Source organism: Acomys minous, assembly GCF_964271855.1.
Source record: "Acomys minous genome assembly, chromosome: 12".
Classification (NCBI taxonomy): domain Eukaryota; kingdom Metazoa; phylum Chordata; class Mammalia; order Rodentia; family Muridae; genus Acomys; species Acomys minous.
In genome coordinates this window covers 61927291-61953863 of record NC_140493.1, presented here as the reverse complement: position 1 = coordinate 61953863, position 26573 = coordinate 61927291, and the positions used below count along the sequence as shown (strand labels likewise).

The 26573-nt window shown below is 46.7% G+C and overlaps 1 protein-coding gene across 3 annotated transcripts; it reads left to right on the top strand.

The window, feature by feature from the left end:
- Nucleotides 1–7000: 7000 nt before the first annotated feature.
- OSR2 (odd-skipped related transciption factor 2) lies at nt 7001–16454 on the top strand. Of its 3 annotated transcripts, XM_084749848.1 has the most exons (5): nt 7001–7256; nt 9472–9608; nt 13304–14062; nt 15026–15125; nt 15870–16454. In XM_084749848.1, exons 3-5 carry the CDS (start codon nt 13407–13409, stop codon nt 16050–16052), a joined length of 939 nt encoding a protein of 312 aa, XP_084605974.1. In that variant the 5' UTR covers nt 7001–7256; nt 9472–9608; nt 13304–13406; the 3' UTR covers nt 16053–16454. The 3 variants fall into 3 exon arrangements, with proteins under 3 accessions (XP_084605974.1, XP_084605973.1, XP_084605975.1); XM_084749847.1 differs by lacking the exon at nt 7001–7256 and having other exon boundaries at nt 8795–9608; XM_084749849.1 differs by lacking the exon at nt 7001–7256 and having other exon boundaries at nt 8796–9608; nt 15952–16454.
- The last annotated feature ends 10119 nt before the right edge of the window (nt 16455–26573 follow it).

The window sequence follows — 26573 nt, the reverse complement described above, 5'->3', positions numbered from 1 at the left end:
AGCTTTGCTTTCTCTCCCACATCTCTCTACTGAGCACTCCATCTTTCCCATCTCTCCATCACATGTTCACCCATTGTAGTGGCACCCACGCTGGGCACTTGGGTGTCTTTCTTCTGGCCTCTCTGGGCTGGTGGGGCCCTACTTTGGATTTTCTAACACAACTTCATCGTACCTGGATATATTTTCTCCCTTAGAGATTCATATCAGTGAAATTTAAAAAATTTTATTAGATTCATCTCCAAAATAAGGGCTTAAGCTTTTATTTATTCACCATAGATTGTCACTGTACATCCTCTAATTACAACAAAAGCAATTACAGTAAGTATCAGACCTTTTTCTCTTTATAAAAGTCCTTGATAACCAGGATTAGACATTCTCCTACTCCTTCCACTCAGCTTCTTCTCCATGTCCATGTAGAATAGGAGGAATAGGTTTATGTTTATAAGATCAGTTCATGTTCATGAACGAAAATGAACCATAAGCAGGCAGGTGCAGTGGTGCACCCCTGTAATCCCTGCACTCTGAAAGGCAGAGGCAGGCAGAGCTCTGTGTGTTTGAGGCCAGCCTGGTCTACAAAGCAAGTCCAGGACAGTGAGGGCTACACAGAGAAACCCTGTCTCAGAAAGCAAAACAAACAAAAACAAAAGCAAGAATGAGACATAACTGCTAAGGGCAGCTGACCAGACGGCTCAGTGGGTAAAGTTCATGCCTTTCAAGTCTGGCGACCCGAGTTTGCCTCCCAGAACCCACATAGAGATGGGCGGAGAGAGCGGACTCCACAGAGCTGTCCAATGGCTTGCTGCACACGTGTTGTGGCATGAGTTCATCCCTGTTCACACAACGTATCATACACATACATGCGCACATAAAAATAATGAACTAAGGTTGTAAGAGCATTTATACAGGGCTGTTATTTAACCTAAGGCATCTATAATTTACAGAATCAGAAACTGAGTCTTCAATAAGTGGGGATATTTACTCAATATAATAGAGTTATCAACCAGAAACCTTGGGTCTGAGATTTTGTGATTATCATAGCTGTAAATGCATGTAGGTCTCCCCAATAGACTGTAGCTCCTTATTCCCTGTTGTGCCCCACCTACCCAGGACTGATTATATTGAATCTGTAAGACATAAATTTCAAATTAATTAACACATGAGTCAGGCACAGTGGACCACACCTTTAATTCCAGCACTCAGGAGGCAGAAGTAAGTAGAACTCTATGAGTTTGAGACCAGCCTGGTCTACAAAGTGAGTTCCAAGACAGCCAGAGTTTCATGTTAAGACTCTGTCTCAATAATAATAATAATAATAATAATAATAATAATAATAATAATAATAATAATACTGCAGCCTGGTGTCCTGACATCATGGCATCTATCCAGTTTGATTCTGGATACAAGCCTGCTTGCCAAGCATAGGCCTGGGTGTGTGTGTGGGGACAAATGACACAGAGAGAGGGTGAGGTGACTGTAAAATGGAGTGTGTATGTATTTAACACATTGGGTGTGACCAGGTATACATAGGATAAGAAAGAAGTGGATTTCTGCAGGTGTGTCCCCAGATCCAGGGCATTATTGCCTGGGGCTCATTACAGGATCAGAAGTGAGAAGAGACTTGAGTGAAGGATGGTCACCAACCAAGGAGCCTACAGTGAAGTGATCACGCAGCATGGTGTGAAATAACACCATTGTAACATGTCTTCCAGTTGGAAAGCCAAAGTACGCCTGTGTGGCATTCCCTTTTCAATAAATGAGCTGGCTGAGACACTGGCCTTCTCTCCTTGACTTACATGAATGGCCTAAAAGCACAAGAGAGGCTGGGCCATGGTGGCACACGCCTTTAATCCCAGCACTTGGGAGGCAGAGGCAGGTGGATCTCTATGAGCTCAAGGCCAGCCTGGTCTACAAAGCAAGTCTAGGACAGCCAGGGCTACACTGTCTCAGGAAAACACACCACACCACACACACACACACACACACACACACACACACACACACACACACACCATATAGAAGTCAATACATGTTTTAAAGATTACTGATAAATAGAAACACTAAACTCTCTTTTAAAAACCAAGGGCAACCAATCTTAAAAGCTCTGCTTTCCTTGCTCCCACCCTCAAGTCAGGATAAAAGTTCAAGGTTTCAAACAATATCATGGTTGCCCAGTACACTGTACACAATAGACACTAAAAATATTTGTTGAAAGGAAATTGCATGGGCCTTATAAGTTGGCACCTCATAGTCTATTTGGAGTTTGGCAATTTGGATTGAACTCAAGACTAGTGTATAATCCTCTGAGGAAATATTCACAGGCAAACAATCTACAAGGATATACATTTTCCTTTGTTAAAATGTGTCTAAATTCAAATATTGGCCTTGGCATTTCCTAAGTGCTGACTCCTCTGAATGTTGCTGTGTCAAACTATGATCCCTGGTTATAAAGAGACTGCCATGCTCCTGACCTTTATATGTTTTACATTTTGAATATTTCCATTTTAAAATATCATCTGGTTGTCAGACTGGAGACAGACTAACTCATGACTACGGTCAGTGGGAAAATTAATTTTTCTATGTTTTCAGTGGCTTTCCTATATTGATTCATTAAAAAGCAGCTTTTTGTTTAAAGTCTGAAAATTGAGGATGACAAAAGCCTTTAATTACACCGGATTGGGGGGAGGTCTACTACTGTCTGTGAGGCAAAAGACTTTCTATTAATCTTACTACTAATAGTCCCCTGATCCCAGAATCTTTGCAGAAAACAAGTAGTCAGGTGGAAGGTTTTCTTTGCTCAGAGAACAGACATGGGATTCAAGGTCGTAGAGAGAAGGAGAAAAGCGAACTCTCAAAGAAGATTCATTCCGTTGGCAGAAGATTAGAAAGTGTCGTTTGCATTCTCACCTACAGTCCCAGTAGGAGGTCCCTGCACCTATCCCAATCTCCTGGTAAGTGAAGACTTTCATGGAACATCCCTGTTGGGCTAGTGTCCAATTATAAGTGAGTATATACCATGTGAGTCTTTCTGGGTCTTGGCTAACTCACTCAGGATGATCATTTCTTGTTCCATCCATTTGTCCACAAATTTCAGTATTTCCTTGTTTTTAGTAGCAGAGTAGTATTCCATGGTACCACAGTTTCTTTATCCATTCTTCTACTGAGGGACACTTAGGTTGTTTCCAGGTTCTGGTTATTATGACTAAGGATGCTATAAACGTGGTTGAGCATATGTCCTTATTGTGTGGTAGAGCATCTTCTGGGTATATTCCAAGGAGTGGAATAGCTGAGTCTTGAGGAAGTCCTATTCCCAGTTTTCTGAGAAACACCAGATAGATTTCCAAAGTGGTTGTTACAAGTTTGCATTCCCACCAGCAATGAAAGAGTGTTCCCCTTTCTCCACATTCTTACCAGCATGTGCTGTCACTTCAATTTTTGATCTTGGCCACTCTGATGAGTGTAAGATGGAATCTCAGAGTCATTTTGATTTGCATTTCTCTGATGACTGAAGACGTTGGGCATTTCTTTAAGTGTTTCTCAGCCATTCGATATTCCTTTTTTGAGAATTCTATTTAATTCTGAGCCTCATTTCTTAATTGGGCTTTTTGCTTTGGTGGCTTTTAACTTCTTGAGCTCTTTATGTATTTTGGATATTAGACTTTCGTCAGATGTAGGGTTGGTGAAGATCTTTTGCTGTAGTTACTCCAAAAGAAAATCCTTTTGTACTCCCTAGAGACAGGTAAAGGACTTGATCCAGTCTGAAGGTGACAAATCAGTCCCGAATGAAGACCTGTGTGCTGGTGTATATGTGGCCTGGAAGGCAGGCAGTTTGGGGCAGCAAGATGAAGCAGCAGAGCTGGTTTGAACCGGTGCAGACCAAGTGCGTACGCTTGATGTATAGACAGTTTCGGGTCCTTCAGTTGCCACAAGCAGCCACAGCGAGGCCCTGAAGCACACTGGCGCCCAATCCTTACCCACACTTCCCCTACCAGTTATGATGCCTCACTCTACGCCACCTCTATGACCTAATGCAGCAGCCGTGTGTGTGTGTGTGTGTGTGTGTGTGTGTGTGTGTGTGTGTGGTGTGTGTATGTGTGTATGGTGTGTGTGTGTGTGTGTGTGTGTGTGTGTGTAAGGGTACGCAGCAGATACGTAGAATCCCTAAGAGCTGTAGACAGTAAGATAAAGAGTAGGTAAGCACCCCAAAGACATAGAGACTATAAAATGAGGTGAGGTGTTCTGAATCCCTAACAGAAAAAAATATGTTTTTTTTTTCAGTCAAATGAAATCTAGTATTAGATGAACAATTTGGTGGCCAGCAAAGAGGAAGACACTGTTATTTTCAACAGGTTCCCAAGGATTTTGAGGTCACACACACACACACACACACACACACACACACACACACACACACACACAGAGCCAGAGTGGCCAAATGCATAAAGCAGTGAATGAATGTGCAAGCTTGCCCCAGGCCAGCTGGTTAGATGTGCATTACCCCTGGGAAGGAAGAAAGAAAAAGGTGAGGAGAAGAGAAGGGAAGACAAAGCCTGAAGATGAACGCGGCATCCACCATTGCTTCCAAATGTCAACTCGATCCAGGTCAGTGGTTCTCAAACGTTATCCTGCGTCATGTTCACCTGGAGGACTTATCTAAACACAGTTTGCTGGGTTCGCTCCCAGTTCTGACTCAGGTGGGGTAATGCGTTTGGCCTCTCTAACAAGCTCCATGTGATGTTAATAGACCCGCGCTGAGGAGCATAACTCTCCTACCGGCTGTGGAGCTGGAAATGCCTACCCTGTCTTTGGCTCCATTTTAAAAAGTAAAAGTCGGCAGCAGCAGAGTAGCTGGTGAGCTCGGCCCCCGAGGATTGGAACTCATTGGAAATCAAGATTTTCCTTAGAATTTCCCATGATTTTTTAGCATTAGGAAGCAAGAAAATAGGCGCGCGGCACACACACACACACACACACACACACACACACACACACACACACACACACCAGGTTAAAGCCTGATAAAACACAGAGTTCCAGATGCTAATCTCCTTTTAAGAGTGATCTTTTCAGGGTACGATTGGCCGATTGGCCGTCTGGTCCCACAAGAAACTCAGTCTCCTAGGATTGCTCTTGTCGTGCTAGTTGCAGACACTGACCCTGCTCAGCACAGAGAATTGAAAGCTGTCCTTGGTCTGTGCCCCGAGCAGGGAGTTAATCTAGCACTTTCCAGGCAGGGAAACTGCAGGTGACTCGGCCCTGGAAGCAATGCCACCACGGTGCATCCCTGTCCATCGCACTGGTTTTGAGTTCCAGAACGCAGAACCAACTCTTGCCCCGCCCACTGTTCCCAGTGTAACACACACACACACACACACACACACACACACACACACACACACACACACACACACACACACACACACACACTGCTACCCACCCCACCCCTCCCCCCTACCGGAGGAACTGCAAGACCTGGAGACTCTTTCCCCGCAGAGGGGCACTGGGCTTCTCTCGCCCTGCGAACAAGTTTCTGGGATGGCCTTGCTCCAGATCGGGCTTGAGAATCAAAACACAGCCTGGTCCAGAGCCCTTCGTCTGCCCGCCAGGCTTGGACATGGTTATGCAGCTTTCCCTGAGACTCTGTGTTCGGTCTCCCCAAGCTGTTTCCCCTTCCATAAGACTTGGTGCCCCCCAAGCTCGTAGACAGCGTGTATGTTGCAGAAATGTGTATGGAGGTTTGATGAAACTAAGTGAGGGGCGCAGGCACTTGGGTCCAGTACGCCCCCCTCACCTCTCTCTCTAGTGGGTATCGTCCAGCAAAGAGCGCCTGGGGCTAGGCAATAAAACCTGATTTGGAATAGCCAGGGTAAGGCCCCTTGGCTGTGGTGTCGGTCTAGCAGCCTGCCGCACACACTACTTTTCCTCACCGGCAAATGGGGCTCTGGTTCAAGCCAAGGGAACCGAGAGGTGGGCGAGATCGCTGGAGGCCACACTCACACCCTGGAGCCCATGCCACGAAGTGTTTGGTCTGCGCCTCCAGGGGGCGCTGCGGCCCTTCTAGCGGGCTGAGGCGCTTTCCCGCCTTGTCCCCTTGGAGAGCCCGAGACCCAGCCACAAGTTTCTTAAAAGATGGAATCCTTAATCCCGGCCGGTCCGCAACCTCAACTCGGTGTCTAAGGCGTGCAAGCCTCCCTGCTCCCCTGGCCCCTTCACCGCTCTGTGACTTGAGTGCACGCACTTTAAGTAAAGCTATGCTTTTAAGACCTTCAGGCTGCAGGAAAACATGGCAAAAAAGTCTCCGCTCCACCGAGGCTGAAGCCTCGTGGGGACGGGGGGTGGGGGTGGGGTGGGACTTAGAGGGAATCCTAGGGAAGATGATACGTTTTCTGCAATTTTATTTTAAAGGGCACAAGTTATTTAGGATGTCCATAGAGCGCAGTCGACTCCCGGGTGTCCGTGTCTGACACCTGCTAGCTCCACCTGCAGACTCCTGGGTGGGCTGGGGGCTGCACACACACACACACACACACACACACACACACACACACACACACACACACACACACACACACACGAGCTTCTCTGAGTTTCCTCTGCAAGACCTTGTCCCTTTCTCCTATAGCATAAACTTTGCTGTTGAGTTTTGGGCAGCAACTGCCCAGCCCTCTCCGGGTCAGTGTGTTAGCCATTTCCCCCGCAAGTGTTCCTGGTGTCGAAAGCCCAGAGTCGTGAGGACAACAGCTAACCCGATCCGCGGGAATTTCCTAGTGAACAGGCAGCAGAAGCTCCCGAGAGAGCTGGGACAGCTCCACGGAGACTCCGACCTGGAGGCGCAGCTGGCCTGGGGCAAACTCCGGGACCTCGGCTTCTGTGCGCCAGGACCCACAGCCTGATGGTGGCCGGGTGGGCCAGTTTTTCTGCACCGGGCCTTGTTGCTCGTCTAGCTGGTGAGTGGCTCGTGGGCGGGCTCTCAGGATGAGTGCGGACTTGAAGCCCCCGGGGTCTGAGAGCCTAGACGTTCCGGTGCGGGTCCCAGGTGAGCCGGCGGGCGGCCTGGAGGAGTGTGGCGGCGGTGCCGAGCTGCTGGCTTAGCTGGTTGCACCTGCCCACGCCAGCTGCATGGCCCGCGGGCCGCCGGGCACCGCGTGGCCGCTTAGCTACCAAAGGCCGGAGCTCTCGGAGGCTTCCCTACCTTCCGGGCCACAGCCCGCGCTCCGCCTGGGTTAACCCAGAGTTCTTCGGAGGCTGAAAGGCGAGAGGTAAGCATATTTACAGTATAACAAGCCCTGGCTCAGGGGATTTTCGGAAAAGGAGGTACATCTAGTGGGAAGTTAGAAATTCTGTCTACCCCACGGGAAAAGCCGGCGGTTCGGTACCCAATACACATGGGCCCGTAAAGGTGCGAAGCTGGATAGGTTGCCTCCACTTTAGTGAAAAGGGACTAGACAGCACAGGCTCGACGCTCTGGTCACCACCTCGGGAGTACATGCCCTGGGGGGTCTGAGTGAGGAGAAAGTTGCCTCCAGCTCTCCAAATTGAGAAAGGCTGTGAGAGGAATGAGGTGGTTGGAGAGAGGGAACCGCAGGCATCCTGGGAGCTGAGGCTCAGAACGAGCGCTAAAATGAAAGCACCATTATGGAACCCACGCGGGAAAGGGTTTTTTTTTTTCAACCCCCAACCCTTCCCAGGCGTTGCCCTACCTCCATGCAGTCCGTTTAATTTATTCTGACGAAGTTAAGCCCTGCAGGATACTGAACTCGTGAGTTTCTGTCGTCCCAGGCTCACTTTGTAATCCTCGCGAACCTACAAGTGGAAAGAGGGACGGGGTGGGGGGAGGTGACCTGCTATTCCTGAAGTACGCGTTACCAAAGAAACGAAAATTTATATTCACCTCGACAAAAATAAGGTGAAAAGGGCTTTTACCTTAATGAGATCGTTTCCATACCGTCTGCCCGCCTCCCCCGTGTTGCCTTAGACGGATCACAGCATTCTGCTTAGATTTATTCACTTCCCCACACAGTTGAGGTTATCGTAATTGTCTTTGGGGGTGGGGGCGAAGACCACAAAGCATCTTTGGAGTAACGCTTTTGAATTGTACAGTTTCTTTAAAAGACCCATGCTACTCCAAGCACCGGCCAACGTAAGCGCCCTCCGGTGAGTCGGTGAGTCGTTTGGGACCAAGGACGGGTTGCTCAGTTCTGTTCAGGCGCCTCACGTCTGAACTAATGCTGCTTGAAGTGAATCTCTGTCATCCCCTGTCACGCTATTCCAGAGGGCTGGAAAGCCTTCTCATTTATACGCTTACAAAACTGAACCTTTAGGAGAACTAGAAAACCCAACAGAACACGTCAAATTCGATTAATTTTTCTGGCAGCTGAACAATGAACTCAATTTTTGCTGAGAATGAAGAGAATGCATGTTTTGAGACACTGGAATAGTATTTTCCTAAAATTTAAAAATGATTGTTCTTCGCCCGTTCCAGATGGGCTCTTTATTGTTTGCCAATGGGTTGCAGATGCCCACTCCTTTGCCCGACTTGGTTAACTGCTTATGAAATGTACATTGGTTGATTAAAGCTTAGATATTGGGAGAAATTTATTCTTGAACATTCCACATGCCCCTGCACTAATTATGAAATTAGTCAATTGTCACCTTCATATACAAACTTCGTTTTGAAAATAGTGGGGAAAGCCAGACTACACAAATAGCCATAATTGACCAAAAATATGGACGGAACTATTTTACATTGAGGGAAGGGATGTAAAGGCTGAAGGGCAAACTCTAGAACTGATAGCTCTGGCTGGCTCTTTGAAGCAGATGTTCATATTAAACATGTTAAGACATATTAAACACGGAGATGAAGGCGGCCCGCTGACCAAGTAAAAGTACAAAACACAAAATGCCCTTTGGACTCCTCTGCGGACTCGGAAGAGCAAAGACCCAGTAGCTGAGTTTCCAACAGTGTAAGGAAAAGTGTCATCCAAAAAGAAGGGATGGGCGTCGTCTTTGTGTGTAAGGTTTGAATTGAGTCACCTTGGGTCTGGGTTAACAAGGAAACCTCAAGCAAACCTGTGCCTTTAAGACTCAGTTGCTATCCAAACACAAGTAAACAGAGTGGACCATTAGCGGGCGCTGGGCGCGGAGGCGGAGCCTGGGAGCTGAGGCCCGCTCTGCCGCAGGACGCCCGCCGGGAGGGGAGGCGGGGCCGCTACTAAAGCCTTGGACTCCCGGCCCGGGGCAGCCCGGGGCGGGACGCGGGCGAAGACTGAACTCTGCGCGCACGCTGCCGGAGGGTGATGGCCCTGCAGGGCTGCGGGCTCCGACTTTACTCGCCTTCAGGGGTGAAAAACTGGCCCAGACACCTGGATCTGGGCGAGCGCTGAGCACTTACCCAGAGCACGCTTGCTGTTTTATACATTCCGCTTCCCACCGACTGACGAAGATCACCTCCGCTTGTCGGTTTCGCTCCAGTAGATCATGCCCTTGGTTCCCGGGACAACGCGCCGAAAAAGAAGTTCGCCCAGCTTGGACCTCATAACTTTTCCAAGCTGTACGTCCTGCTGCCGGGACCTAGTCTGACCGCGCTCCCCAGGCAGACCTCAGTGCTGGCGGTGAGTGTCCTCTCCTCTCCGGGGCTCGGTTGTAGCCTTCTTAAGAAAGGAAGGACTGTGGGGGCTCAAGGGGCATCCAGGCTCTCAGTCCGGAGTACCGTAAGTTCAGAGAATGAAAAATACTCCTGTGGACCCCAGTCCCGGGCCTCGTGTTCTGGCTTACTCTGGTCCTCCGCGTGAGACTCCCGGCTCAGTTGAACTTTTGTGTGCTGCCTCTTAGTTTTGTTTTGGGTAGACTTACGCATTCGGCAAGATTTATAAAGTCTGGTCCGTACTTTGTGGCCAGAGCCTATCACCCCGTGATATTGTCCCCTTGCTTTAGAAAGCCCGGACTCACACTTCCTACATCAGCCCGGGCACACGGCACAGAAGGGCCGGGACACATAGTGCGGTCAAGCCAGCGGCTCCGAAGGCGCATTTCACAGGGGAATAGTCCAGTCATAGGTGATATTTTCCCCCCAACCGTGTGCTGGCCTCTTGCTTTTCCTGCCACTCGGGTCTTCGCTAAGGGGACAGCAGGCAAGCTCCCCCAGGGGCTGAGACGCTCTTGGGTTGTGGAGAAATAGCCCAGAAAGAAATCGCGGTTTTCCTAAGGGGGATGGGGACGACGACAGCGACTAGGTGTTGTGTAGGCTGCGGTGCTGGATCTGTCCCCCCACCTGCGAGCAGAGAACAAAAGAGTACTGATTGCTCCCGAAGCGAAACCGGGTGCAGACAGCTACTTTTTCTGCTCCACAAATTTCGATCTTGAACATAACAAGAAAATGACACATGGTGGGGGCGGTAGGGGGCGGCGAGGGAGCGGAGACAAACCCATATTATGCTGAAGGCATCTTAATTTAATTAACTCCTTGGGAAGGCAGAGGCGCAGGGAAGGGACAGGAACTTCGGGGGCTGCCCCCCCCAACCTGATCAAGTCCTCCCCCCGCCCCATCAGCATTTTAGATCTCTTTCTACTATTGGTCTCTGTTTTATCTAAAATTCTCTTGTATTTGAACTGAAATTCAGCAAACATACCCGTCCATCTATCTGTCATTTAACTCAGAAATCAATACACAGGGTTTAGCAGATGACCCCAAACTGTATTATTTTTAGATACTTCAATGTAACACCACAGTTACCAACGACTGAAGATTCTTTATCAAATTACAAGGGACCCAGTATTTTAAAATTTTTTACCAAACTGAAATTAATATGTAAAACTCTGCCGTGCTGACAGTTGGTGGAACTAAATTTTACAGAAACCGTCTAACACGCCTGGGAATTCCATTGAAACCTGGTGAGAGAAATGTAGCCTCACCTCCATTGAACCGTTTGTGACTTTTCATGGTTTAACTTTCTCTCCTCGCAAAATTAAAAGTAACCAGTGGTCCGAAACAGGCTGGAGGAGAAATGACAGCAGAGGAGTCCAGTTAGTGCCTGAAGTGTGTATGTGTGTGTGCACTCAGCCCCAACAAAAACGAAAGTACCTCGGATCCGTGTGCTGACTTAAGCGATGGTTTGACATACATCGCTAGCAACTAAACAGGCGCCCGGGAATCTCAGCTCCCTAGTTACTTATGGCAACAGTGTTTGGTCGGGGTTTAGGGGAGTTGTGTTTGTAGAAGGGTTTCAGAGGGCTCACTGCCTTGCCCTTTCTTTACCAGGTGACTCTTCCTTGCAAATTAAAGCAAACTTTCTATGAAAGTGGCAATTTGAGACCAACAGAAATTATAAAAAGCCTTGTTTCTGCATAAACTATTGGGAAGAGGAGAGCAGCACTTGTGACTTTTATGGCAAAGTTCACTTAGAACATTTGGAATAAAAAAATAATAAGTTTTAATAGTCGTCTGTCAGCCAACACTCCCATCCTGCCCCCGAGCAGCCTATGCTGAGAATTTTGCATTGCCTTCTGTATTTATTTCTAAGAAATCTAGTCTGGGAATACACCCAAATAATAATTTCGGTTTCCTCTTGATGCAGGAAAGAGGCTGCTTTTCAACACTAGGGGGAAAATGTTTTGACTCTCTGGAAAATCCTCACTACCCACGGAGAAGGAAATAAAGATGGAACTTATGATTTTTAATTGATGAGAAAATAATCAGTAATGTTAATAGAATCTCCCCCCCCCAACCCCCCATCCCATACAGGAGGGTTTGAGGGGTGCGGCTAAACAAGTGTGAATAGTGATTTGTGTGCTGGGAAAGTTTATTACTGAAGGAGTTTGCAGTTTCGCTTGAACGGTCTGACTGAGACCCTCTGACTATTACACACCTCTCATTAACTCCCAGCCTGAACTCCCAGACCGCATACCACCAGGCAGAAGCAGTTCATTAATAAATCTCTTGTCTCCAAACTGTTCCAAACAGTGGAGGAAGGAGGAAGCAGCTACTTTCAGCCTTGCCAGAGCACTGCGGCGTTGAAGTACACAGCCCCCTAAGCCTGCTGGCAGATAGAACCCCAAACACCACTTCACAAATGCTCTGGAGTAGAAAAATTGGTGCAGCTAGGATGGGATGGGCAGGGAAAACTGAACAGGCCCCGCTCACCTTCTGCCTAGTCCAAAACCTCAGGTGTCCTTGTTAGCGGTGCATTTGCCTGACGAAATTCTTAGGGAGGCCACCCTAGGCGGTACTGCCAGAATCTGCTTATAACAGGGATTGACTGTGGGTCCACTATGAACACAGGTGAGGTGCTCCAAGGAACCTCCTCCCTCCCGCCGCGTACTCCCCCCCTCCCCGTGGACACAGACAGCAGGCCAAGAGTAGCCCTAGGCCTTGAGGTATGCAAGGACCCCTGTAGCCCCTTTCCTTGGCCTCCCCTGGAGGCATCACTCCGTCCCCCTTCTGCCAGGACCTCCGCCGAAGGATCAGGAAGCAGCCCTCTTCTTCTGAAAGCCTAGCACTCAGTCTGGGAAAAGGGGGTTCAGAGACGCACTGTATCTTCACGGGGTGGGGTGGGGTGGGGGGAACCAGGCTGGCAACTGAACCATCTGGAAGGGGATTTGGTAGGGGATGGGAAGAGAGGCAGCCCCAGGGGAAAAGGGGTGAGACACAGGAGAACTCAGCCCCTGGGTGTCACTTTTCTTGCCTGCAGCCCGCTGGGCCCTGGCCGTCGCTGCTGATAAATGGGACTAGGGCAGAGGAAAGAAAAAGAAACCCCAGGAGCTTAGCAGACGAGAAGCGGAGGCCTGCTGTGCAGGGGAGGACTTAGTGCTCCAGTAAGCACCCGAAAGGTGACCTGAGTTGGTCACTTCTTGGGGAGAAGCTGCAAGTGGATTGAACAAGGCTTTCCGGTCCCAGGTCGAACCCCCTACCTGCAGTGCCCCCAGGGAGCTGGCAAGCTCCAAGTGGCAGCAGCTGGCTGAGGGTCCAGACCTCTCAGCCCTCAGGATTTCCCCTCCTAAGAGGATGTGGGTGAGAGGGGCACGGGCACTAGAGCCCTCTGTCTGCCCTTCTTTCCTCGGGCAGAGTCCCCTCTCCTGAAAGCCTAGAGGGCCACTTGCTGCCCAGGCGCGCAGGGAGTCTTGGTGCAGACTCCTGGGCTGGTCTTGAGGTTTGAGGTCTTGGGGACTAAGGAGAAGAGGAAGGGAGCTTGTAACCGCGTGGTGCCCAAGGACTGACCGGACTGGATAATAATCCTGGTTTTTCTCTCTCTCTCTCTCTCTCTCTCTCTCTCTCTCTCTCTCTCTCTCTCTCTCTCTCTCTCGTTTTTAGGTGTGCTGTTGTTCCTGGGGGCATTTTCCGCCTCACGCCATCTGTCTTCTGAGACCTGGAAGAAAGGAGCGGCTCCCCATACCCCTCCGGAACTTTCAGGAAGATGGGGAGCAAGGCCCTGCCGGCGCCCATCCCACTCCATCCGTCGCTGCAGCTCACCAACTACTCCTTCCTGCAGGCAGTGAACACCTTTCCCGCCGCAGTGGACCACCTTCAGGGCCTTTACGGTCTCAGTGCTGTGCAGACAATGCACATGAACCACTGGACGCTGGGGTACCCTAACGTGCACGAGATCACCCGCTCCACCATCACGGAGATGGCGGCTGCGCAGGGCCTCATGGACGCTCGCTTCCCCTTCCCAGCACTGCCCTTTACCACTCACCTGTTTCACCCCAAGCAGGGGGCCATCGCCCACGTCCTTCCAGCCCTACACAAGGACCGGCCCCGTTTTGACTTCGCCAACTTGGCGGTGGCCGCCACTCAAGAAGACCCCCCTAAAATGGGAGACCTGACGAAGCTGAGTCCGGGGCTGGGAAGTCCCATCTCGGGCCTCAGTAAACTGACTCCGGACAGAAAGCCCTCCCGAGGGAGATTGCCTTCCAAAACGAAAAAGGAGTTTATCTGCAAGTTTTGCGGCAGACACTTTACCAAATCTTACAATTTGCTTATTCACGAGAGGACCCACACGGATGAGAGGCCGTACACGTGTGACATCTGCCACAAGGCATTTCGGAGGCAAGACCATCTCCGGGATCACAGGTGAGGCTGGGAACTGCGGGAAGAGGTCAATTTGCCCGTGTCCAGATAGAAATATCACTAAAGTCCCCTCTGTTACATAGAGTGGCATCCAAATCCCTCCCAAAGCTGGTTTCAGTGACCACCCCCCTCCCCCAGTGTTTACCTCTTCCCTAAGCCTGAAGCCTGGGTTCTTTGGGTTAAAAAAGGGCCTTCCTCGGTCCCTAGGCAGGAAAAATCTATTCTCTTTCCTCTGAGTCGTCCTAGGTACTGAAGAGAAGGGTGAAAAAGCCGCAGAGTGCGGATTCCTTCCAACATGGTGGGTGAAGGGTACAGGTTTTGGCTGCTATGGTGCCATTTCCGGAGAATCTACTGGGTTTACTGGCTCCCCTCTCTCGCCACCCCCCCTACCCCCCCTCCGACCTCCCCGAAGCCTTAGAGCACAGGGCTTCCTTTGTGGGGCGTCTTGAGGTCACTATATTTAGAAGCGGCTCCCACCTATCCTCACACGCTGAATTAGTGAAGAACATTCAGTTAAAATTATTACGGTGGTAGGGGTGTGGAGGGCTCCCCCAAAAATCTACCTGTGATTTTTGAGGTGGGACACCATCCTCGAGCCTGTGAGTGATTCGCATCATCAGCCCCCACACCACCCAGCCTTGCCTTCCGCCTTGATTTGGCCGTTTTAAATTCCAGAGGAAAAGTTTGGCGGCCCAGACTGGCTCTTTGTGCTGCCTTTCCAGCTCCAGAAATACGCCAGAGAGGGCGGTCAAGTGTAGATAAAGCCAGACGGCTCTTGAGTGCTTCGAAGAGTCTGTTAGTCGAGGTTAACCATAAACAGAACCATAAACAGAAAATCTAAAAACAGCATAAGGAATAGAAATTCGGCTTCCCTTGCCCTCTCAAAATTTCGTTGGAATAATTGTGGCAAGCAAATCCTAACGCGTGGAGACGATCGTTACAATGAAACCTTGTGTTGATTTTCAGGTATATCCATTCCAAAGAAAAGCCCTTCAAATGTCAGGAGTGTGGGAAAGGATTTTGTCAGTCTAGAACTCTAGCAGTTCACAAAACTTTACATATGCAGGTAAGTTTATTTCTTCCTTTAAAAGTGGAAGCTTCATTTCTATCATTATGGCTTTACTAAATGTGTTCAAGGCACGAGTGTCTCTTTAAGGGCTCTTTTTAGATTAGCTTTCTGGGGTGGCAGGGGAGCAACACATGTTTTTTAAATATAAAATTAGCATCATGTAACATAAATAATTTTTCTTAACGAACAGGCCAGATGATTTATAGTAAATCCTAATGTTAGGGGTTTTTAAATTTTTTGTTTTATTTTTATTTTTATTCTATCTGCTCTGCATTTAAAACTTCCGTATTTGGGAGGAAATAAAGGTAATTTTGACAGTGGAGCCATGGGTGAAATTCCATATGCTCTTTTTCCCAGGGGCCTCGTAATTTGTAGCTTTTTAGGACACGGAGGAATAGTTTAATTTTCCAGCAAACAGGAGCTTCATTACCCCGGAGAATGCGGTTCCTTAGGAGAGGATTAGCCGCGCTCCCCGCCCCCCCCCCTTCCTGCCCTTGACACAGCGATGAAATACGTGGCCCACCGAGGTGGTCTTATCAGAGCAATCGGGCCTCTGTGGGCGCCTGTTCCTGTGCCTCACGATTGGCGGGTTGGGAACACAGATCTGTCCCTGCAGGTCCCCTCTTTTGTTGTCATGCGCTTGTTATGTTAAGGCTTGCTACGGATAAGACAGAAACTGTTGAGGAGGGTGCCGTGGTGGTGTGAAGGATTAATCCTTTGCCTTGCTTCACATCTGAACAGGAATCTCCACACAAATGCCCCACATGTGGAAGGACCTTTAATCAGAGAAGTAATCTGAAAACTCACCTTCTCACCCATACAGACATCAAGCCCTACAGCTGCGAGCAGTGCGGCAAAGTGTTCAGGCGAAACTGTGATCTGCGGAGACACAGCCTGACCCACACCCCGCGGCAGAACTTCTAGCGAAGCCCAGGATCGGTCCTGTGCGGCCGCGGCTCCCTCCCCCCAAGACACCTCTCCACGCCTCACCCCCACCCGAGGGGCCCACCCCCACCCCCCACTGACCCCAGCTCTTCCCTGGCTGCAGCCGCACCTGCAGCTCCAGGAGTTAAGCGTTCTTGGGGAGGGGGGGGGAGACAGAGAGCTCTAAAAAGCCACACACTACCCCCTTCAGCAAGCAGCACGTGCTAGATCCTTGTAGATATTTCACGGCTCATTTTAGAGCTCTGTACATGATGTCGTGGGTCTTTGTCCTGTTGTTTTGTATCTTGTTGGATGCACCTAGACATGGAAAATGGAAACCAAATTTATCTTTAAAAACTGTATTTTGCAAAATAAAACCTTTCTTGATTCAGTGCTTCTTGAGACGTGCCTTGCTAGTCAACTTCGGTTTTCCCTGTGGATTCTGGAGGCATGGACAACCCCTGAAGATTCAATGAGAAGGCTGTTCTTTATCCCTAGGTTTTAAAAACAGGACTTCCAGTTCTAATAAAATTTGAGCACCCCCTTTTTTTTTCACCGTGGCACTTTGCAATGGGATCTTGCCCTTTCTCTTTCTTTCAAATATATAAAATTGAATAACCTTGGGTTCTTAGCCCTCTTGTTTATTCTAGTCGCTGTGTTTATTAAGTTTATTTCTTCAGGTAAGTGTACTATAGTAAACATGGCTGATAATGCACTGTTTACTGTTATGCCCTTGAAAGGCCCTGATGGCAAGAAACATACCACTACTGAGGAGAAGGGAGCTTCGTGTTCTGGAAGTCCTTGACCAGTGCTTGAAGTTTATGGTGGGCAACTCTCCTACTATTAGACTTTGAACACTGTGATTTCTCACTATAAACACAGACTTTAATCCTGCTACAGGGGATGAATATAAATTCTCCTGCAGAGCAGGAAGATACTGAGGATAGGGGCAGAGGAGGAAGGAGAAACTGTGTTTGCACGCAATATTTCCTTCCAAGGGTGGAGATTGGTTCTGTCAGAAGGCTAGGATATTTCTCCACAAAGCAAAGTAAGTGAGGTCACTGGCCGAGTTTTGTCCTTGGGAAAATGTCAAGTGTAGGCTGTTGCCTGTAGAGAGCTTGCAGTAGATATGTGACTGCCTTCTCAAAGTGTCAGTGTTTCCCAAGTGGGCCTAGAGCGTAGGGTAGTAGGACAGTGACAGTCCTGAATTCAACAGGACTAGGGTCAAGGCTCTGGGTGGAGGTAAACAGGAATATGGTGCCAACTGGAAAGAAAATGACTCAATTCAGAGAACATCCGTGGAACCTGTGGCCCAGTGGCCCAGTAGGCTCTCATAAATAGTTTGACACTGAGTAACAGGCGGAATTAGGCATTCTCAGATTTCTTTTTTAAATGGTATTATTTGTGCAAGGATGGTTTGTTCAAGCTTCAGGGGATTTCAAGCAGCCTGCCCTTTGTTTGATACCTTAGGATCCTCTAGAATAACAGATGGGGATTTAAAGATAAGATTTGAAATTTCTCCCCCATGCCTGCTTGATATAATCTCCCAGGAGGTTCAAAGCATCTCAGATTCATCCCTTAAGGGAGCTGGATAAAAGTCACCCTGTTGTCTCACAGGGGTTCAGCTCTCCACAACAAAGTGTCTCCTTACCTGTCTATATGTCTATAACACAACACAAATGGATCCCCAGCAAGAGGAAGGCACACACACACACACCACACACACACACACACACACACACACTCTCTCTCTCTCTCTCTCTCACAAGGGCACTTGCAAGTGAACTTGGTGTTTAGAAGAATTAAATGGCTGTTTGTTTTCTTCTGTTTGTACAGAATTAACTCTTGACCTCCCCTGCCCCTGCTCTCTCAGGATTCTGTCTGCCTTGACATGGGAGATCTGAATACCTTAGGGCAGGGTTGACATTAACTGTCTCCAGAAACCCACCCCCCCATCCCACTAATCTTTCAGGCTTTTCCCATGTAGTCAGGCTCACAGCCCCGCCCACCCCTCCATACTACACGTGTCATAACTCCATTGCACAGACGTCAGCTGAATTATTAAAAAAAAAATGACTCTTGCCCACTACCAAGCTGTAGGCATATCCCGCAGGAACCTACTACAGATATGGAAATTGATACAGGGTGTTGTTTCTTTCCTTTATTCTAGTTAATAAAGTAATACTCAGCAAATGAGGAAACAAGAGCAAAGAAGGCAGTTCCTCTCCTCATCAGTACACCATTTCAAAAGTCAAGGACAAGTCACACGCTATTTCCTTATTCCTTAATTTAACCAATGTTTATTGTGTGCTTTTTCAGCGCCAAACCTTGTGGCAGTTGCCACTGCTTCTTGGTTTCATTTTTGCTGTTGTTTTATTTAGAGACAAGGTCTTCCACTGCAGCTCGAGCTGGCCAAGAACTTACTTTGTGGTCCAGACTGGCTTTGACCCTTCTGCCTGGCCCCCTGGGTGCTGAGAAAACAGGCCCAGGTCACCACACCTGCTCTGCACTAGTTTTTATTATCTGCTTTTGTCTTGATGCATCTAGGGGCGCGTATTAGGAATCTATTAAATGGCGAATTTAAACGTCTATGTGATAGAGCTTAGTTTCCTAGCTCTTACACCCAGTGGCCGTCTAGGCTCAGCCAGGACTGTGCTTGGCCTGTTGACTCCAAACATTCTTCATGGTTCCAGGTAAAGTCCTGAATACTTGATTCCTCTCCAAACTCTGAGGTTGTTTTTTGTTTTTTGTTTTTCGTTTCTTCCTCTATCCTCAAGTATGCAGGAAATGAATCTTGTGTGAGACACACTCATAAGACTCTAAGGCCAAGACAGATCTGTGTCTTAGGAAACAAGACTGCTGGTTTTTCAGTTCAAGGAAGAGTCATTATTTGTGTTTTAGATCAGCCTGTGTCTCCTTACACCCTCTATCATAGTCAGCTTATGAATCAAATGCCTTGACTAGAGACTTAGAAGAGGAAAGGTCACAACCAGAACCACAGTGCAGAAAAAAAAATTATGAACGGAAGTTACAAATGATCACTGAGTTGTGACTGTAACATCATGTCATCTGCACGTGAGATCTGAAGAGCACTGTTGAAAACTAATTACACTGTAACCAATTGCCTGCGTGCAATTACGAGTGAGTGATAGGTGCCCTTATGGGCACTTAGCTCAAAACTCAGCTCGTTGTAGCACAAGCTTCTTAATGCTGTAGAAACTTGTACTATTATTTCACTGTATATCATTGTGTAAGAAGAAAACCACAAGAATCTAACTCTAAGACAACTACATATTTTTTAAAGTCATCAAATTCAGACTCTAAATTCATACATAGGTCCAATTACCTCTGGTGATAAAACAAAACAAAACAAAACAAAAAAACAAAACACACACACACACAATCCTGGGAATCTCTTCAGCTCACTTTTCAGATGTTAGCATTGACATTTGTGTTTCTTCAGTTAAATATTTAGTTAGACACCTCTGTCTCCACTCTGGATCAGCAGCCAGCTCCTGGGAGGTGCTTGGGAAACAGAAGACTATTAGTAGAGGTGACAACACATCTGCATTTAGCACTATGTAGAAACAACAGAAATTTTAATATGAGATGAGCATGAACACGAGTTGCTTTTCATATTGCCGTATAATTTCAGTATTATTGTAATAAGGGAAGGGAACAAATTGACAAAACCATGTACTGCATTGCAAACACTTGTGTGTGGTGGAGGATTACCTGTTTTACATCTAGCAGTGTGTGATGTTGAGACTGTATTTCTCAATGTTTTCCTTCTAACATGTCACTTGACACTGATAGCTACTACTGATGACAGCGGTGAGCAATAAAGGGGTGGAGATGCAGAATGATTCAGCTCTGATGACCTGAGATAATTCAAGTTCGTTCTTCGCTCTTTTTTTTCCTTTTTATTACTTATTGCCTGCACCCTCACACAAATTACCTTATTATTTAAGCTATGTGACTTTTCTTTCTTGAAGTGACCCAAAACAGAAATTGATAATAAAAAAAAAAAGTAAGTAACTTTAAAAGCCACCCCCCAACATACACACACACACACACACACACACACACACACACACTTAAATAAATTATGGCGTATCTGTTAGGATGATTTTTTGTTTGTTTGTTTGTTTTTCGATGACGGGTTTCTCTGTGTAATAACCCTGGTTATCCTGGACTTGCTTTGTAGACCAGACTGTCTTTGAACTCACAGTGATCCACCTGCCTCTGCTTCCGGAGTGCTGGGACTAAAGGCATGTGCCACCAGTGCCTGCCTTGTTAGGATGACTTTTAATGAAAGAAATGGAAAATCTGAGTAGTGAGGCTTAAACTAAAGAGGATTCTTCTTCTGTTTGATAAGGTGTTTTAAGATGTGGTCTAAGGATTTGTAATTTACTGAAGTGACAAGACAATCCAGAGCCCAGTTCTACCTGTTTTTCGTTCTTCCGTCTTTGCTATGTAGACTAAGGCTTCCTTCAGGACCACAAGATGGCTGCAGCAGCTTCAAGCACCAGCCTATTGTTTCCTCATCAAATTCCACAGACAGAAAAGGAGGTCATCTTTTCCTTGTGTTGCTTTTTAAGAACTGAGAGTCTCTCACACAATCTCCCTGAAGCCCTGCCCTTGTTGCTTCTTGTTTGAAAAACATAAGCCCTTTACCTTCCTCCAATCACTAACAAGGAGAACAAAATTACAGCAGGACTGATGCCCAGAAGTCATGATAGGCACTCTTCCCTGAAGCCCAGGACTACCAGAGGAAGAAAGAAAGAGGAGAAGGAGGAGGAGGAGGAGGAGGAGGAGGAAGAAGAAGAAGAAGAAGGGAGGAAGAGATAGAGGAAGGAAAGAAGAAGGAAGAAAGGAAGGCAGAAAGGAACTAGAATGTTAAGAGAAAAGCTCCTAAGGGTTATGGAGATACCCCAGTCAGTAAATTGTTTGCCCCAAAGCTTGAGTTCAAGCCACAAAAAGAGCACTTAAAAAACCCAATGTGATGGAACCCACTTAAAATCCCAGTGCTGGAAAGGCAGAGACAGGTCTCAAAGTACAATTTCTGACATTGATCTCTAGTCTCTACATTCACCTGTATATATGCATGATCACAAATACACACACACACACACACACACACACACACACACACACCACCACCACCACCACCACCAGCAGCAACTAAAGCTTCCGTTAATAATCTTATGGTAGGAGATGCTGATATCAGATGTAGGGTATTTATCTCACATTCCTATTTATTTTAACACTATAAAACAAAAGCAACCTTGCAAAAACCAAGCAGAAATGGAGACTTTCAGAAAATACACCAAAAATGCTAATAGCAGTGAACCCTAAGTAATGAGCTCTGGTTACCTTCTCTTTTTCCTTTTTAAACTCTCCTTCAAAAATTGTGTTTATTTGTTTAAAAAAAATTACACAGCATTTTAAAAATCCAAAACAAAGCTTTAATGTGCTGAATATATGTTTTTATCTCGATTTACTTATTAGCTCTGACCAGTCTTGTCTTTTTCACATACCCGTGCAACCTTCAGAGGCTTCTAACACAACTCTGCATTTCGTTATATGTTTAAGTTCCTTTCTTCCTTTATTTCAACCCAGAATTCCTTTTCCTGTCCTTTAGATTTCCTTATCCTGGGTCTATGTTCTCTCCCTTTTAAGAGCTTCAGTCCTTGCAGCCTGGCATTATTCAAGGTGTCTGCGTTCAAGTACCGCAGGGCCTTTTTTTTCTGAGCCCTCCCCAGCCCCTGGTGAGTTGGAATTTCTGGTGATAAAGACTAAGTCTCTATTTTAAACAAACACTTCAGGTAGTTCTTATGTGTGTTAGAGCCGGAGGACTTCTGAGTTAGCCTTTGACACCACCGCTCCCTTTATCTTAGCCATCAGCCATTTACTATGTGTTTGCCATAATAAACACAAAGCAAACCTCAGCGCTCTTTTCTTTACTTACTTACTCACTGGCCTTGAAGTTGTCAACTCTTTCTCTGCCCTGATTCCCACTGCTCCTCCAGCGACTTTCTATCACTGCTGCCCCAAATTTCCATTTCTTCTTTTCCCACCAGTACACATTTTGGGCTTTATTACTTACTTCTTCATTCTCTGTCCTCTTAATCTATTCACACACACACACACACACACACACACACACACACACACACACACACAAGCACAGAGTGCAATATTTGACTAACTGAGACCATGGAGTAAAAGGGGGAGAACGGGGCAGAAGTCGCAGTAAAAAAAAAAAAAGACCTTGTTTTCAATTTATTGGTTAAAATATTGTTGTTGAATACCTTTTATTTTCACTTCTGTATGAGTGCATGAGAGTTTTAAATTAAGAACTAATTTAAATTGATTTTTAGATTTAAAAAAAAATATTAACAATGCAGTAAGAACTCCAAGCAGGAGGCGTTTTTGAGATACAGCCACAGGACTGTTAATGGACAAGACATTTAAGGTCTTGTTGTAAAATATGAATTTACACGATGCCCTCCATTGTGCTTCTCTCCCTTGGAAGGTTTAGGCTTCTCATTAATAAATACATACGGATGCAACTTCAGAAAAGTATAGTTTGTGTCACAAGGAGTGGAGAATAAGAAACCACACCACTTCTAACCCCATCAGCATGTTAGTTCAGTAAAAACAAGTGTGATCTGTCCCTCAGACTGTTCTCCTGTTTTTATACAACTGTTAAGTTTTAGAGACTAAAGCCAAAGGAATGCTTTCACATTGAAAAGTAAGTGCTTTTATTTTTATGTGATAAAAGCAATTACATTTATTGTAAAAACAAAAAAATAAACAAAAAAACCCCCAAAACTCCTGTAGTATAGAAATCTATTAAGGACATTTAAAAAATCTCCTGTTACCTCTGCCCTGCTAATGAATCATCTTATTTCCATTCTCAAGAGACAAACATTGTGAGAGTTTCACATGTCTTCACACATGTTTTGCTATGGATAAGCAGCTGTGTGTGCTTTGCACACCCCCACATACAGACACAAACACACACACAAATTATACTATTTTGTAACTTGCTTCCATTTCCTTAACAGAAACATTTTATAAGATCAGAATACAGCGCTCTGCCTCTAATATTATCAGAACAAAACAAAACAAAACACTTTTCGATCTAAGAATTGTGTCTTAAGAATTTGAAACAGAGAAATGGGAAAAATAATTCTGTTACTGAAATTATTTACAGAATGCCATCTCTAACTGACAGCTTTTAGCCCCTGACTGTCACGAAGGCTCCTGAGAGCGCCTGGAGGGTTCTGAGGATTCTTCAAGGCGTGCCACATTATGGCTCGCATCGGTGCACCTTGCTCTACCTCCCTGGCAAGAACTGAAAGATACAGTTCTTAAATCCCCTGGTGACCCATTATCTATGGATCATTGAGGAGACAGAATGTAATAGCTCCTGCCTCTTCACCAACATAAACTCCCCAGTGAAACCCAACTGCCGTGCCCTACATCCTTTATCCAAATGAGAAAATCAGTGTAGGAGAACAGAAACTACATTAAATAGAAGGATGATGCAAAGGCTTTTCTATTCTTTATTTTAATTTTTATTGTGTGGGGAAACAGTAAGCATTTAACTGCGGTAGCGATCGAGACTGGAAAAGTTTTGGCATGGTCTATCTTCTAAGTGGATCACCTGAAATGCAAGGCTCAGTGAGTTGCACAAGCTCTGACGTTTGAGGCACCACTAAGTGGAGGGGCGTCTTGCCTACAGAAGGACAGCCTAAAATAGTGTAGTTGGTATGGTGGTATTTTAAACCATCATCTTGGCCCAAAGTAATCAGTGTTTCTCTATCTTAAAAATATTTCTTTTGTGAGTTGAGTCACAAAGAACTCATAACTCTCTCAGGATCTTACTTGCAGGCCTCCTCTGCAATGTTTGCCATGTGGGGCTGCTTGTGCAACATTGTACACTGACAGGGTTGTGTTGTAAATATTACAATGTGATGACAGGACATGGCTATGGTTTTGTGTAGTTCTGATCCAGGGCCATCGAAAGGCTCCCCGTGTTATAATAATTGTCATTAGTTCCAAAGGGACCCTGCTGCCTCTACCTCGCCAGCAACAGACAAGGAGAGCAATAAAGGTGACAATATTATTAAGACTGATTAACTCTTTGTTTCCTGTTAGGCCAGAAAAGAAAAAAATACAAACAATCCTACCACCAATTTCAGGACTAACACAAGCAAGGGATCAGTTCCTGTGGCTCAGACTTATGAAAATGTGGTCCCTCAGCCTGGTGGGCCCATTGAAGAATCCCAAGCAGGTTGAGGTACGGGTAAGAATATTCTCAGAAACAAAAGATCTGCACAAAGGCCCATTTGCTTTGTGTGTGTCGTGGGGATCCTGCTGAGGGGTAAGACAACACTCTTTATTGATCAATATCCCCAACTTTGACATACTGAAAACTCAAAAAAAAAAAAAAAAAAAAAAAGGTAACCAGTAACAGGAGAGTGGATTAAAAATTATATTCACATAAGGTCATAGCAGATGGTAGCTAAGATGACCAGACCAATTGTGTATTAAACACTAATGTTATATATTAAAAAGCAAACTGTGGAGTGGAGACACACATCATTTGTAGTTTGAGGCTATGTAGTTTATATAGATATAATGAACATATAAAATGTTCTTGGAAATAATGAGTGTCAAAAACTGGCTAATGGTTATAACTAAGGAGAGAGAGAAATCAAGAACTAGTGTTGGGAGTGGTAGCACACGCCTCTAATCCCAGCGTTTGGGAAGCAGAGGCAGGCAGATCTGTGTGAGTTCGAGTCCAATGCTACATAGAAAAACCCTGTCTCACAAAACCAAAAAGGAGGAGGAGGAGGAGGAGGAGGAGGAGAAGAAGAAGAAGAAGAAGAAGAAGAAGAAGAAGAAGAAGAAGAAGAAGAAGAAGAAGAAGAAGAAGAAGAAGAAAATATTGACTGGGGACTTAATATTTATGGTATTTTTTTTCTTTAAAAGATACATGAAGAAAATCCAGAAATTAAGATGAAAAACCCGAACAATGACAATACTGTATATTTGCCTATGTCATTTCCTATGTGGTTGGAGATGTCATAGTATCTCACCCTCTCTGTCTCTCTGTCTCTGTGTCTCTGTCTCTCCCTCCCCCACCCCTCATGCAATTTCTCTCTCTAACATTTGGTATCAAATTCAGAGCCTCTCAAAACCTAAACAGGCACTCTACCATTGAACTATTCCTCTATCTCATGAATGTGTGCGTTTGTGCATGCATTCACGCATATGCACATATGCACACTGTTTTGTGAAGGCCAGAGGCTGATTTCAGGTGCCTTCTCCGGCACTTCCCCATCTTATTTTTTGAGACAGAGTTTCTTACTAAACCTGGGGCTCACTAAGTCGGCCGTAGAGGCTGGTAACCAAGCAGTAGAGACCGTCCCAGAACTGGGATCACAGATACATGCTGCCATGCATGGTTTTTGGGTGGGGCCTGGGGATCTAAGCTCACCTACTCAAGCTTGCATAGCAAGCATGTTAATTGAGCCCCCAAACTCATTTTCCAAAGAACTGAAAAGGCTTTGGAGAAATGTCTATTACTGGCTATATAATAAGAAATTATTCAATGGTGTTAGTGATGTGCTGGTGTGTCACCGAGATAACGTGTCTGTGCCTGTGGAACTTATATTCCACTAGAAAGATAAGAAGAAGGAGAAGGAGGAAGAGGAGGAGGAAGAAGAGGAGAACAAGAGGAGGAAGAGGAGGAGGAAGAAGAGGAAACAATTAATGAGACTACATAGAGAATATTTCATCTAAGGGTGATGAAGCAGAGGAGCAGAAAATCAAGTGGTTTTTTCAAGATGCAAACCATTTCTAGAACCTTCCCCACATGCTTCTGTGCCTTTGCTTCCAGGCATTCTCTCGAGTAACAGCATGAGCTAGTTTGCTAAAACCTAACAAAATAGCTACAAGTAATTCAAATATTTTGAATACAGCATCAAATGTACACAGTCTTCTTAGTTAGGCCAGCCTTGTCATCATTTCATGGACAGCAGCGGGATGGGGGGCTTAGGGAGAGCAGCAGCGGGGTGGGGGGGCTTGGGGGGCAGCAGCGGGGTGGGGGGGCTTGGGGGGCAGCAGCAGGGTGGGGGGCTTAGGGAGAGCAGCAGCGGGGTGGGGGGGCTTTGGGGGGCAGCAGCGGGGTGGGGGGGCTTGGGGGGCAGCAGCAGGGTGGGGGACTTAGGGAGAGCAGCAGCGGGGTGGGGGGGCTTGGGGGGCAGCAGCAGGGTGGGGGACTTAGGGAGAGCAGCAGCGGGGTGGGGGGGCTTGGGGGGCAGCAGCAGGGTGGGGGACTTAGGGAGAGCAGCAGTGGGGTGGGGGGGCTTAGGGGGAGCAGCAGTGGGGTGGGGGGCTTTGGGGGCGCAGCAGCGGGGTGGGGGGGGCTTCGGGGGAGCAGCAGCAGGATGAGGGGCTTAGGGAGAGCAGCAGCGTGGTGGGGGGACTTAGGGGGAACAGCAG